The sequence below is a fragment of the Caenorhabditis briggsae genome (assembly GCF_000004555.2).
Source record: "Caenorhabditis briggsae complete genome, chrI, whole genome shotgun sequence".
Lineage (NCBI taxonomy): Eukaryota > Metazoa > Nematoda > Chromadorea > Rhabditida > Rhabditidae > Caenorhabditis > Caenorhabditis briggsae.
The window spans coordinates 10,140,130-10,152,629 of record NC_013489.2 but is presented as its reverse complement, the minus strand read 5'-3'; the positions used below and the strand labels follow the sequence as shown (position 1 = coordinate 10,152,629).

Genomic DNA, 12,500 nt, shown 5'->3' with positions numbered 1-12,500 from the left:
AAAAATCCCAGAAATTGCAACGTTCAATTTCTGTGAATCACGTAAAATTTCCAAATTCCCAGAAATTTTGGAAATCGAAGTGATTTGGGATGAAAATTGAAAATTTTGAAAATCGCTCCTTCTTATATTATCGAAAATGTATTGTCAGTTGACACATTTTGGTTATCTTTTGCAGGAATCGAGATAATTGAGCTCAAACTTGACAATGTGGAGGCTCTTCTATTACATGATTTACAGTAGCCACTTTTTGATATTTTCTTTCGAAAAGATTTATAGGATCAAAGTTGAGGGTTTGGATATTATTATATTATTGTTGACAGAAACTACGAAAAACAGGTAACCACTAAAAAACAATCACATACTTTTAGAAATTTAGGTTAAACTTTAGTTTCCAAGCCAAAGTTTCTCAAAAATCTAGAAATAATTTTACTGTTTCTTCTATATTTTACAAGTGCCAATGATATCTATTTCTGCTGCTTCTTTCTTCCCCAAATATGCTTTACATTATAGACTTTACGGTAGTTTCAGAATTTTAGAATGTTCGAATTCTAGAATCTCCGAATTACTCAATCAAATCAATATATGAAATCCAGCTCAAAACTTTCGTCCATTTCCCCTAATTAGTGCCTAATCCCGGAAGTCAAACGGTTTTGTGTCAATACGTGTGTATTGTTTTTGCCCATATATAAAAATCGAAAACAATTTGGAAAGTGAAATGCCTCCGAGAATATCTTCTTTTCTCCATTTTTTTTTTCCAGAAAGAACACTCTAGCCTCTTCTCTTCTCACATCGTTTCCAAACGACGTCATCAAGTTTCTTCCGCCAATTCTGACCCCTTTTTCTCGGGACAGTGTTTTTGCTTTTCTCGAAGAATCTCACGTGACTTGTTGAAAATCCCGAAAAGACTAACCTTGTGATGATGATGATGAGCATGCAAATTGGGTTTCTCGATTTCGAAACCATCTTCAACTGTCATCACAGCTGCTGAAGAGATTGGATAGGCGTCAAGTGTGGAGACGAGAAGAATCAGGATGAGGATGCAACTGAAAAAATAGAAAAATTAGGGACGAGAAGACAGAATGAGAGAAAGTAGAAGAGGATCTGTATCCTTTTGCTTTTTACCTATCCGTTCAGAAATCGGGAGATTAGGATAGAGAAAACCTAGACATCGGGAGAGAAAGTTTACAAGAAGAAGGTGAAGATAACGGAGAAAGGATGTGTCTGTTTAATTCAAGGACAATTGTCTGGGATTACTTTTTTTGGGAATAGTACCTGATCTTTAAAGTCTTCCAAACATCACAGAAAACCTAAAACCACAGGCTCTAAGCTACAGGGCGCTTATATCCCCGGACTAAAGTTTGTACAAGCATACAATTTGAGTGAAGCGTTGTACTAGACTCAAATTTGGTGTGAGAAAATTCAAGAAATTCATCAGTAAACTGGCAAAATTTCGAATTATATTATTAACTTTGAGCTGAGCTATCACTTGTCGAAGTTGCTCCATTTTTTTATACAACGGAGGTCAAGGAACATTCATCTTTAGACGATTATAACAATACCTAGACTCAAGGAAAAACTTTGAAAATTCCAGTAGAGCTGGATCAAACGTAAAACTATATTTTTACAGATTTTCGTGCTTCCAAAATACTCGTGTCTAAAGATATACCCGTCTTTATCAGTCTATGTAATTGTGCGCCTCTCGGTTTGGATAATTGGTTTTCAATTATGATTAAACAAAAATCCGAAGACACAAAAAATAACCATCTTATGATTTGACCAAACCCTTGAAACTTTCAAGTTGAAACGGAAAAAAATTATTCAAAAACTCACCAGCAGTCATCCTTGAAACCCTGCATTCTGAATCGGAGTAGTTGTCGACTTTTCGGAATGAATGTTCTCTTTCCTTTTCGAAAAATGTTGCGTCGTCTGAGAAGAGGTGGAGGATAAAAAAGGTCAGATAGTGAATTTGACCTGAAAAAAAATGAAAATGTTCATCTCTCTTTATCCATTTCATCTGGGTCAGTGAGAAGAGACAGGATTACGGTAGAGGGACAAAAATGCCACGTCATCATCAAAGAGTAAAGATAAAGTCCCATAAATTATAATGTGATGATCGAAGGGAAAGGGGGAGAGAAAGTGAAACCGAGTAGATTGAAAGGAAAAGGGGAAAGCGTGCGAAATGTGGGCGGAGCCGGAGAGAGCGCTCTACGTGAGGAGACGCAGAGAAACCGGGCTTGCTCCGCCTACACGGACTGTGTTGCGTCAAATTTTGCAAAATTTGAATTAGAAAAAAAAGACTGAAATTGAAGAAATTAGCTAAATTTGAAATTTTACAGTCTCTTACTGCTTGCAGAAGCAAATTAGAAAAGAAAGCATGATTGGAATTTGGGCTGTAATATTTTTTGGGAAGAAAAGAAGAAAAAGTAAAAAGAAGAAGGGGTTGAAGGAGGTGGATCCAGAAACAATTTCAAGTAGGATAAGTAAGTGTGACACTCAATCAAAAACAGAAAAATAGGAAAAAGTGAAAAAAAGTGAAAATTTGCACTACTCAAGAGGTAATAAATATCCGATGGATATAATATGCAAAAAAGTGAGAATGATGAATTGATAAGAGATAGACAGGTGATAAAGTGAAAGGACAAAGCAAAAACCTCTAAACTTGTCCCTCATTTTCTCTATTCTATCTCTACAGTTTTCCCTTTTTTTCAAGCCAAAAAAAACCAGAAGAGTGATTTGAACCCGATCAACAGATTTTATTGTGATTTATTGGCACTGTTGGTGGAGGTGATTATCAAGAATGTGTCAATTTTTTCAGTTTTTTTGGTTAGTTTTCCGGATGACTTCAAAATTTATGTTTAGTACGTACTGTAAACACTCTAATAAAATGCCGTCCTATACTTCCACCTTGAGCTCAATTATCTCACTTTCTATATGAGATAAAATAAATGTGTCAACTAATAAAATATATATCATAACATTCCCAACATTTTATTAGTTAACAAGTTTTTCATAGCTAGCTTTTACAGAAATGGAGATAATTAAGCTCAAAGAGCATGCATAGGGTGGCCTTCTATCAGAGTGTTTACGGTGCTTTTAATTGCTACCGCTCACAATTTTCCGTTATTACAATTTTTGATTCTCTAGAACGGTATTTGGTTGAAATTTATCAAATTTTGAGGTCATCAAAAAATGAAAATTCTTCATTTATCGCCTATTGTCACCATATCACTACCGTCCGATTTGCAAAGCCACTAACCTTTTTTAAATGTCTTGAAGCTTTTGAAAATTCAGTTTTATTACCGTAATCTCTGAAATTCTGAATTATGCAATTATTCTTCTGATCTAGTTTTTGCTCAAATGATTCTATTTTATGATTCACCTAAAAAGTTTCTATTTATCATGTTGGTTCCGAAAATTGAATTTATTTGAATTCACTCAAGACATAAACAAAACATCACCTGAATATGTTTTATTAGATTGGTTCCAGAGCAGAAAGTTGCACATAAAAATATTGAAAACTTGGAGTCTTCAGAAAGAGGCTTCAAGGGTTTGGAAATCTCATAGCTTCCGATTTTACGGTTCCTTACTTTTTATCTTGAAACTAGAATATGTGGAATACTGTAGTTTATTTCTGATAATACGAATGAAAGTCCAGTGGAGCGAATTTGGCAAAGCCTCTCGTGAATGATAAGCAAGCCTCTTTTCTGTTCGTTCTGGTATGATTATCGTTTGACCCCGAACTTTGTCTCTTCGTGCCGATTCGGGAAGTGAAACGAAAGAGAGAATCCAGAGAAAAGAGATACACCATATATATAATAATCAAGTTCGAGATAACCCTCTCTCCAGCGCTGATGAGAACAGGAAATCGTTTTTACTATAAATTCACAGTCAATCACATAAAATATAAAACACACACCATCGTTATCAATTCAAAACCGATTCGAGATCCTCGTTCCAACGAGAAAACGATTGTTCGCTTTTGCAAAAGCGATAAAGTAGGCAGAACACAACCCCTTCCCCCTGCATGTCCCTTTAATTTAGGGAATTTATTCCAAAAATTTCGATTACGACATCTCATCAGAATATAGATATCAGCGATCGGATGAGAAAAGGAATAGTGAAAGTTAATAATTCACTTTCCATCTATCTCCTCGTATGGAGATTACCTTTCGCTTGTGTTCGGACGCGACGGGTTATCCCCTTTTCACTGATTAGCGTCCAACTAGTGATTAGCCTTTGGTTAGATGAGGACGACGAGTGATGATTATCAATTAATCAACGTGATATCTGAATACTCAAGCCGATGACGTAAAGTGTAATGAAGTTTTTTGGAGGCGACATCTACATACGTCAACCGAACACTCGGAACGCCCTTTTGAAAGAAGACTGGATTTTTGAAAGATTTGAATGACTGGAAATTGATATGTGAAGTCTAGTACCGATGGAAGATATTTTACAGCTAGGTAGCTTATAGGATAAGATATACTATAGGACATAATCGTAAGATATAGCTGAGTCACTTTGGATTTTTGAGCGCGCAACTTTCGGGCGCTGTTTCTGAATAGTATGGGTTTCGCCAAAAAAGTAGAATCTCATAATCCTGAAGACAGTGACTTGTGAGCGTCATTGGATTTACCGTAAAACCTGTAATAGAAGGGCTTCCTAAATTATAACTTTGGGCTCAATTATCTAGGTTCCTATTAGAGATATAAAAAAAGTGATCAACTGATAAATTGTTTATCATAACACCACAAACATTTTATCAACTGACAAATTTTTATATCTCTGATGAGAACCGAGATAAGTGAGAACCGCTTTTCTGTATTACATTAGGTTTTACGGTTTGTGAGTTTTAACCCTGAAACCAGGGAAAGAATAATATTTTCGACAAAAATGGTTTACTACTAATTCCAAAATTAGAGGACGAGCTTTAAAAATGACATGAAACTGCGAATTTAAGAGAAAGACATCTCAAGAAAACGGTTAAAGGTAACTATTTAGCAATTAGTCGGATCAGAAAATGATGTCATTTATATTTACCGTTCTCGTTCATGACTCATTTCTCAGATTGGAAACTTGGCAAGGTGCCATTTGCCAATTTGCCAATAACCAAGTATTTATTCGAAGAATTAGTTTCTAGGTTTCGAAATCAAAATTTGAAAAATCTCAAGTTACTTTTATAATCCCATTTTTAACATTCTTGTGGAGAACGAACAAATATATGATCTTCTGAAATGTGAACGTTTGTCTGGATCAGTGAATCTAGCTCAATCCATGTAGTTTCGTCTGCTTTGGTCAAAACGAACTTTCACATTTTTTTTAAATTGCCTCCGTTTTGGCTCAAAAACCGTCTAAATAACAGTAAAAGAGACATTCTCGAAAAGAAGATAAACAAAATGTGTTTGTTATCGAGGAGGAGAAGGGAAAGTATAGACTGGTCAAAATGAAAAGTCAAAAAGTATCAAGTTGCGGAATAGACTTTGTCGGGATCAATTACTGTATAGTTAGAGGGAGCAAAATGTTTGTGTGAGCTCTCAAAAACAGTCAAAAAGAGCAAAAATCAATAGAGGACATAAAGAAATGGAAATCTCGTTTACAAATATCTCCCTTCCTGTGATAGATATCAAAAAGTTGGCAACTAATAAATTGTTTTTCGACAAGTGATAATATTAAAACATATTATCAGTTGACACAATTATGATATCTTTTATAGAAGCCGAGATAGTTGAGTTCACACTTGACAGCAGTTAAGTAAAATTAAAGGAAACATAATTTCAGGTGCGAACAGGAAGAGACTATATAAAGTTTCTGCCTTCTTGTTAGGTTTTCCTCAAATAGATGCCAGTGTGTAAAAAAAGTGATAAAAAGATCACTAATTTTATGAGTTGTTTATCACAGCTTCTTCATCATCACACAGTACTTTTTTCTATTCTAGAAGAAATACAACGGTAGAGAATCAAGAAGGAAGAAGAAGCAGCATTCATTACACTTCCACTTGTTTATGCAGTTTTCTTATGTCGTTTTACAATATTAATCAGAGGAATAAGGGAGGATGATTTATTCAAATTCTAGGGTTTTCGAGACGAGGAAAACCGGGATTGTGAGTAATTGACATGGAATGTGAAGGAAGTAAAGTTCAGATTGCCAGTGTAATTCATCCAATGTTTCACCAGTTTCATATAGCTTCAGTATCCTAAAACACAGGGATCGCATTCTTGTCTACAACGCTCAGTTACCGTAAACACTCTAATAGAAGGCCACCCTGTCTTTGAGCTCAATTATCTCAATTTCTATGCGTGATATCAAAAAAGTGTCAACTGATAAACTGTTGTTGGTATTATGGCAAACATTTTATCAGTAAACAGATTTCTATATACTCTTATAGAAATTGAGAAAGTTTCGCTCAAAGTGTTAGTATAGGGTGGCATTCTACCAGTTTACGATATCTGGTATATTGTAGTCCCCCATGACAACCAGGATTCCTCGATGCCCAAATTACTGTATTTTTTCCAAACTACAGTATCCTTTCTCTACCCATTATCGCGGTGGCTCTTTTGCATCATTTTTGCTTCTTCACCCCCTCAAAAGTAAATAAAACATTCGGCAACATTCCGTAACTCATTTTGCCACGTCATTTTTTGCACGGTGACCCACTTTCCGCTTCCGTTCCGGTCCGGAAAAAGCAGCAAAAACGTGAAGAGAAACGTGAAATTTGTGGACATTTTCCACTGAGTCAGCTGATCGCAAAAGTGGATTCAGAGAGGGAGAAAGTGTGGAAAGTGATCGTTGTGGTTGTTGGACTCGATGAGCCATAATGAAAAAGAAAAGGAAAAAGTAAAGGGATCGTTGGGCTCATGATAGGAATGGTTTTGTTCGTTTGAGGGGGTTACTTGACAAGCTTATTTTCAAAAAATACTGTTACATAATTTTGTTTTCAAATAATCAACTGTACGAACAACCTAATATTTCTTGGAGTCTCAGTGGAAAATACTGAAGAGAAGCATGGGGCAACAAAGGATTTGAAATCAACAGAATTAAAATGAAAAACTTGGAATCACGATGGAATATCATTATTTATTGAGCACTAATTTATCAAATAAAACTCTTGAAACAGAAGTTTTTGTAAAATATATGTTAAATTGTTTTCTTCTAATTGGGGACCATAATTAGTGGAAACAGCTCAAGTTGAAGTGTTGGGAAAAAAGTGAACAGGTCAACTGAAAAAAATTCTGGGCATACCATTTTTTAGTTCGAAACGTTTTTAGTAGGCATAGAGAAATTTTAAGAGGGATTACTTTTTTTCAAAAAAGTTTTCAGAGAATTCCTGAAGTTGAGTGATTTGGTTTGAAACCTGATTTAAAGCTATCTTTCATGTTTCTCGGAAATCATTTACAGTTTTGTTTCCTCAAAATTTATTTTAAAGTCTATAAGTTGCAAGCATCAGAATGAATGAACACATAATAGTTAACAATAAAATATTTGAGTAAATATTAAGCTGACAACGATTTTCCTCAATAAGACCTAAATTTGAGTTCTTTTCCTTTAAAAAAGGTCACAATTCTACAGTAATTTTTCATTCCCACATAGTTTAGCAGTTTAACAGTTAAGAATGACATTGTGTCATCGCACGAGTTAGGTCAACTGATATGTTACTACAGTACCCAAAAAATGCACAACCGCAAAAAAGGACACTCTTATTAGGTTTTCGAAGTCGATGAAAAATATTCAATGTTCATTGAAAGAGATTGGTTAAAATTGAAGAGTTTTTGAGCCGAAATTCATTAAATTTCAAAGTTGTCGACAGAAAATTATAAATGATCTAAGAGAAGAAAATTCCTAAAAATGGTCTCCTTCAAATTTCATCATTTTCTGAAACCGACTAGCTATCTCCAAAAATCTGGAGTCAATCAGAAGAATTTTCGACTCTTGACCAAATGATTTTTTGAGTTTCAAGGAGCGCAAATGAGGAGAAATGGAGTTTCAGGAAGAATTCACTCATTGATAAGGAGAGATGGGCGTGGCAGGAAAACGAAAAATCTACAGTAACCAAAGTAGAATGTAACAAATAATGGTTATCAAAGATCATAGCTGCAGAATATAAAAAACAAGAATCGATTGTAAAATAAAAGAGAACCTGCTTCATTTGGGGGTATATTTAGTTTTTAAACTAAAACTTCCAAAGCTTATCTCGAAAACAGAGACATCAAAAGAATAAAAAGTTGCAGCAGAATGAGGGAAATATTGACAGATTGATAAAGCATTCAGGGTCAAAAAAGAGTTGAGGAGTGTAGTGATAAGCGTTCTCTCTCTCTCACGAGACTTACGAAATTTGGAATTCACTTTCGTGTCAAAATGAAATGAAAAATTGGGTTGAATGAAGAATAACAGAAGAGTAAATGGAAGGAAATTTAAACTACTAGAATATAGTTGGACAACGAAATGAGCAGAAATCAAATGGGAGCAAAAAACAATAGATCTTATAATCTCGGGAAAGATTATGGAAAATAATCTTTTACAGTTTCAAGGAACAAAAAATAGTAAAACAAAATCGAAACCAATGTTAAAATAATTCTCTTGAAGTTTTTGAAAAACTGAATCAGATTATCCAACGGGTTCATTTAGAAAATGCCCAAAATTTCGTATGGAGTTTTTCGAGATACATTAAAGGTTGTATTAGAAGAGCCCCTGTAATAAAAGGGCCCTCCGGTGTTGCCTTGGAACATTAAAAAGGTGGCACTTCTAATAATTACAAGTTCGGGAGACAATTTTAAAGATGGTGCTGCAATTATAATGATGGTGGCACATAAACTTCAGCTAATATTAGGATAGATTTTAGTGCTCTAAATGTCTACAGTATCTGTCAAGAAATCCTATAAATTCACTTTTTTGAGACTAGAACTGTGACTTTATAGGAATTAGGTTTTAAACTATTCTGATATCATTTATGAAAAAAAGTCCAAAAACTCAGCGAATAACTAACCCAGATACCGTATCATCTATTTATTCACGCCCTTTTAAAAGTGTCATGTCATCACTTTCCCACAAAATCACCTCACACTTAACCCCCCCCCCCTTTATCATTCGAATGCTGATTATGCGTTAATAAAAAAACAGAATAAAGTGCAAAACGAAAGCTATGCGAAAAAAATTATGGCGACGAAAAGCTTGATTTTTTTGCTTCCAAGACCATTTTATCAGAGTTCATAGTTCCAAAATTGAGGGGAGGAGGAGTACTGTAAAGAGTCAATATGAAACAAGCTGAAGTGATTTTTATCAATCAGGAAAATTACAATTTTGTTGAATTTAACTCAGAAATTGGGAAAACTAAAATCTCAGAATAACTAGCAAGCTTCCAAGCTCTGTTTCTTTTTGAAATGTTTGAAACGGAAAGTTTTAAAGACTACCATAAAACCTGTATTAGAAGGGCTCATTTTTTGGCGAAATGGAAAGATTTTCATGAATTTCGAACAAGAATTCACCAAAATTTTCGATGAAAATTTTCGAAAAAACTGGCCGGGTAAATAGAAGGGCCACTCTTTAATTGAAGGGCCCCTGTAATAGAAGGGCCCTCCGAAAATACGAATCAATAGAAGCCCTTCTCATATAGGTTTCAACGTATCTAGTTTTTGCTAAAATTGACAGTACACAGATGAATTTGAACAACAAGTCAAGCAAATTAAAATGCCTGAACAACTATTCTTTGAATGCTTATTTTAAGCTGACCAACGCTTCTCGAAGGAGCTTACTCGACTAATTGTAAGAAAACGCAATCATTCAAAAAAGCGATCTAGGTTGAAAGAAACGGATAAAACGTAGTGACTAAAAGGTAAACAACGAGTTGTTTAGTTTCAGGATTTTCAAGTTTCAAGATAAGAACAATCTTGGAGAACCATTATTTCAAGACTACCTCAACGTAGTTACAGTTGTTTATAATACAGTAACCCACATCTATTTCAAAATAATTTTTAATTTCACCAACTCGTATTAACAAATTCCAAAAAACCAAACAAGAATCGAATGTACCGAAAATGCTTAGTTTTACCGCATGATGATGTTCTACTACAATACCAAGATAAGCTTCTCATGTATTCGGTGCATTTTTGAATTTCACCAAACTACATTCTTCTTTCATTACATTTTTTTTCGTTTTCTTCGTGATTGGTAGTGTCAATTACAGATGCGTCAACATCAAACATCTTTTAAGTCAAAAATGTGTTACAGATCGACCACTGGTTGCAACACAAAACAGAATAATCATCAATGGGCTACAGTTTGCAGGGGTGGTCTTTTCTTTTTTGAATTTTTAGAAGCTATTGAAGCTTAATATGGTGCAGATCAACTTTTTTTTTGAAATTTTATTTTGAAGCCCCACCAAATGAATAAATTTCGTTTTCTTCAAGATTCCCAAATAATAATTATTTATGTCAAGCCACCGTAATTCAGTTAAATTTGAAAATAGTTGCAGACACCATAGAGTGCCACCCCTAACTTTAAGATCAATTATCTTGTTTTCTATGAGAGATATCAAAACTCTGTCAAATAACATAATATTTTTGATATTCTGACAAAATTTCGTCAGTTGCCAGATTTTTTATAACTTTCACAGGAAATGAGATATACAAACTCAAAGTTGATAGTTTGTGGGCGTTCTATTAGAGAAATTACGGTATATAAATCAAGGTAGTGGGCAGAGCTTTGTTAGATTGGAAATTTAGGTTATAGATTCCCAAATATTTTTAGATCTGGCATAGAAAAAACACAAATAAAGGTTCAAAAAGTTTCCCTTTCTGCAACAGCTTTTCAAAAAAAATTTATATTCAGCTAGTGTTGATGTTGAAACGATTTGCTGAAAAAATCGTGAAAGTCCATTTTCGAAAATTTGGGTCTTGTTTTTCTATATCAAGTTTCACATTAATCTCCTCGCAGATTCCTACAGTAAACCGGATTGCATGAAAATTGAAAACTGTGTGAAATTTTGAAAGAAAATGCAAACCGTAAAAGTAATAAAGCAAGATTAAGAGAAAGAAGAAACCTAGATAAAACATTGAAAAAATTCAAATTCTGTTTCTTTTTTCCTGCGGTTTTGATTACGGTTTTTGTTGATTCACTCTCGTAGTGGTTTCCCGCAAAAACCTATTTTCCACTTATCATTCATTTTCACAAGGTTATCACTATTAAACAGAGCATTAATTTTAATTCATTTTTTCGCCGCAAAACGATGTGTTTGGCCCAATAATTCTTTGCCGCAAACCGACCGAGATAACAATTTTCATATTGAAAAGAGAAGCATGTGATTGAATTTCTTGAGAACTGTAGAGATATTCAATTCAAACCAAGAGAGCAAGCTTTCTTTCTAGTTTATGGCTGAAAAAGAAGAAAAAGGTGATAAGTTATTTAATTGATAAGAACGGAATGGGTCAACAGAATCACGAAGTAAATCTTAAATTGGCAGGTGGGAACAGGCAGAGAGAGAGAGAGAGAGAGCAATGAGCAATGTGCAAAGAAAAATTGAAATGAATGGGGGAAAATAAAGAATCTGGAGCTAACCAGAACCTCCCAATTTCCAGAAGGCTTACAACAATATTATCGTTTCTGTCGTAAGATCCAATAAGCCCGTTTTTCCGTCACCTACACATTAAAACATAAACATTTTTCTAATTCCAGAAAAATACAGTTCCAGACGAATTTTTGTTTTTCGGAGATGTTTCAAGATATTCAATGATTTTCTTGCACCGTAAACGCTCTAATAGAATGGCCCCCTGAATTGTACACTTTGATACAAGTTTTCTCGGTTCATGTGACTGACAAAATAATTGTAATATTATGATAAGAACTTGATCAGTTACCGTAAAACCTGTAGTATAAGATCCAACTAACTTTCAACTTTAAGCCAATTTTTCTCTGTTGCTGTCAAAGATACAAAAAAGTTGTCAACTGATAATTTGTTCATCGTAATGTGCAAAATTTTTTTTTTAGTTGACTCATTTTTGATATCTTGCACAGGAATTGAGATAATTGACCTCAAACTCGACAGTGGGGGAGCCTTATATTACAGGTTATACGGTAGCCACTCTTTGATGTCTTCTGATTAAAGTGGAGCGTTTGAAATACTAAAAATATAATCCCGCACTTTATAAATTAAGGTTAAAGTTTCGTTTCCATTCATCTATCGATTATGATCCTGATTCCTCTTTTCTCTTTTATTCATTCTTGACTTTTCTCTCCATTTTCCAAAATTCAAAAAGCACGCTCTCCCACAGAACAATTCCGAACTGCAAATTAATTTTTGATCTACAGAAAAAAAGTTTGGCGCGATCACAATTGCAGGTCTAAAACCATAATTACAGGATTTTTTATCTGATTTTGTGGAGTTCCAAGATGATTCAAATGATTCTTAAAAAATTAATTAGTGGTTATAGATTCATGTATGGCCGTTTTCCGGAAGAAAAAAATTTCAAATATGGTCATTTTGAAAGTTTTTTACAGAAAAAATCTATCTC

General features: G+C 34.3%; 1 protein-coding gene across 1 annotated transcript in view; it reads right to left on the bottom strand.

Annotated features, from left to right (window-relative positions):
• The window catches only part of CBG12737, a gene marked incomplete at both ends in the record, with an annotated part of 2,966 nt that extends 590 nt beyond the window's left edge, over positions 1 to 2,376 (bottom strand). The window contains 3 exons of the mRNA XM_002640180.2: positions 911 to 1,043; positions 1,831 to 1,971; positions 2,345 to 2,376. Coding sequence (XP_002640226.2) covers positions 911 to 1,043; positions 1,831 to 1,971; positions 2,345 to 2,376 — 306 coding nt within the window. The remainder of the gene's footprint in view (positions 1 to 910; positions 1,044 to 1,830; positions 1,972 to 2,344) is intronic.
• Between the last annotated feature and the right edge of the window lie 10,124 nt (positions 2,377 to 12,500).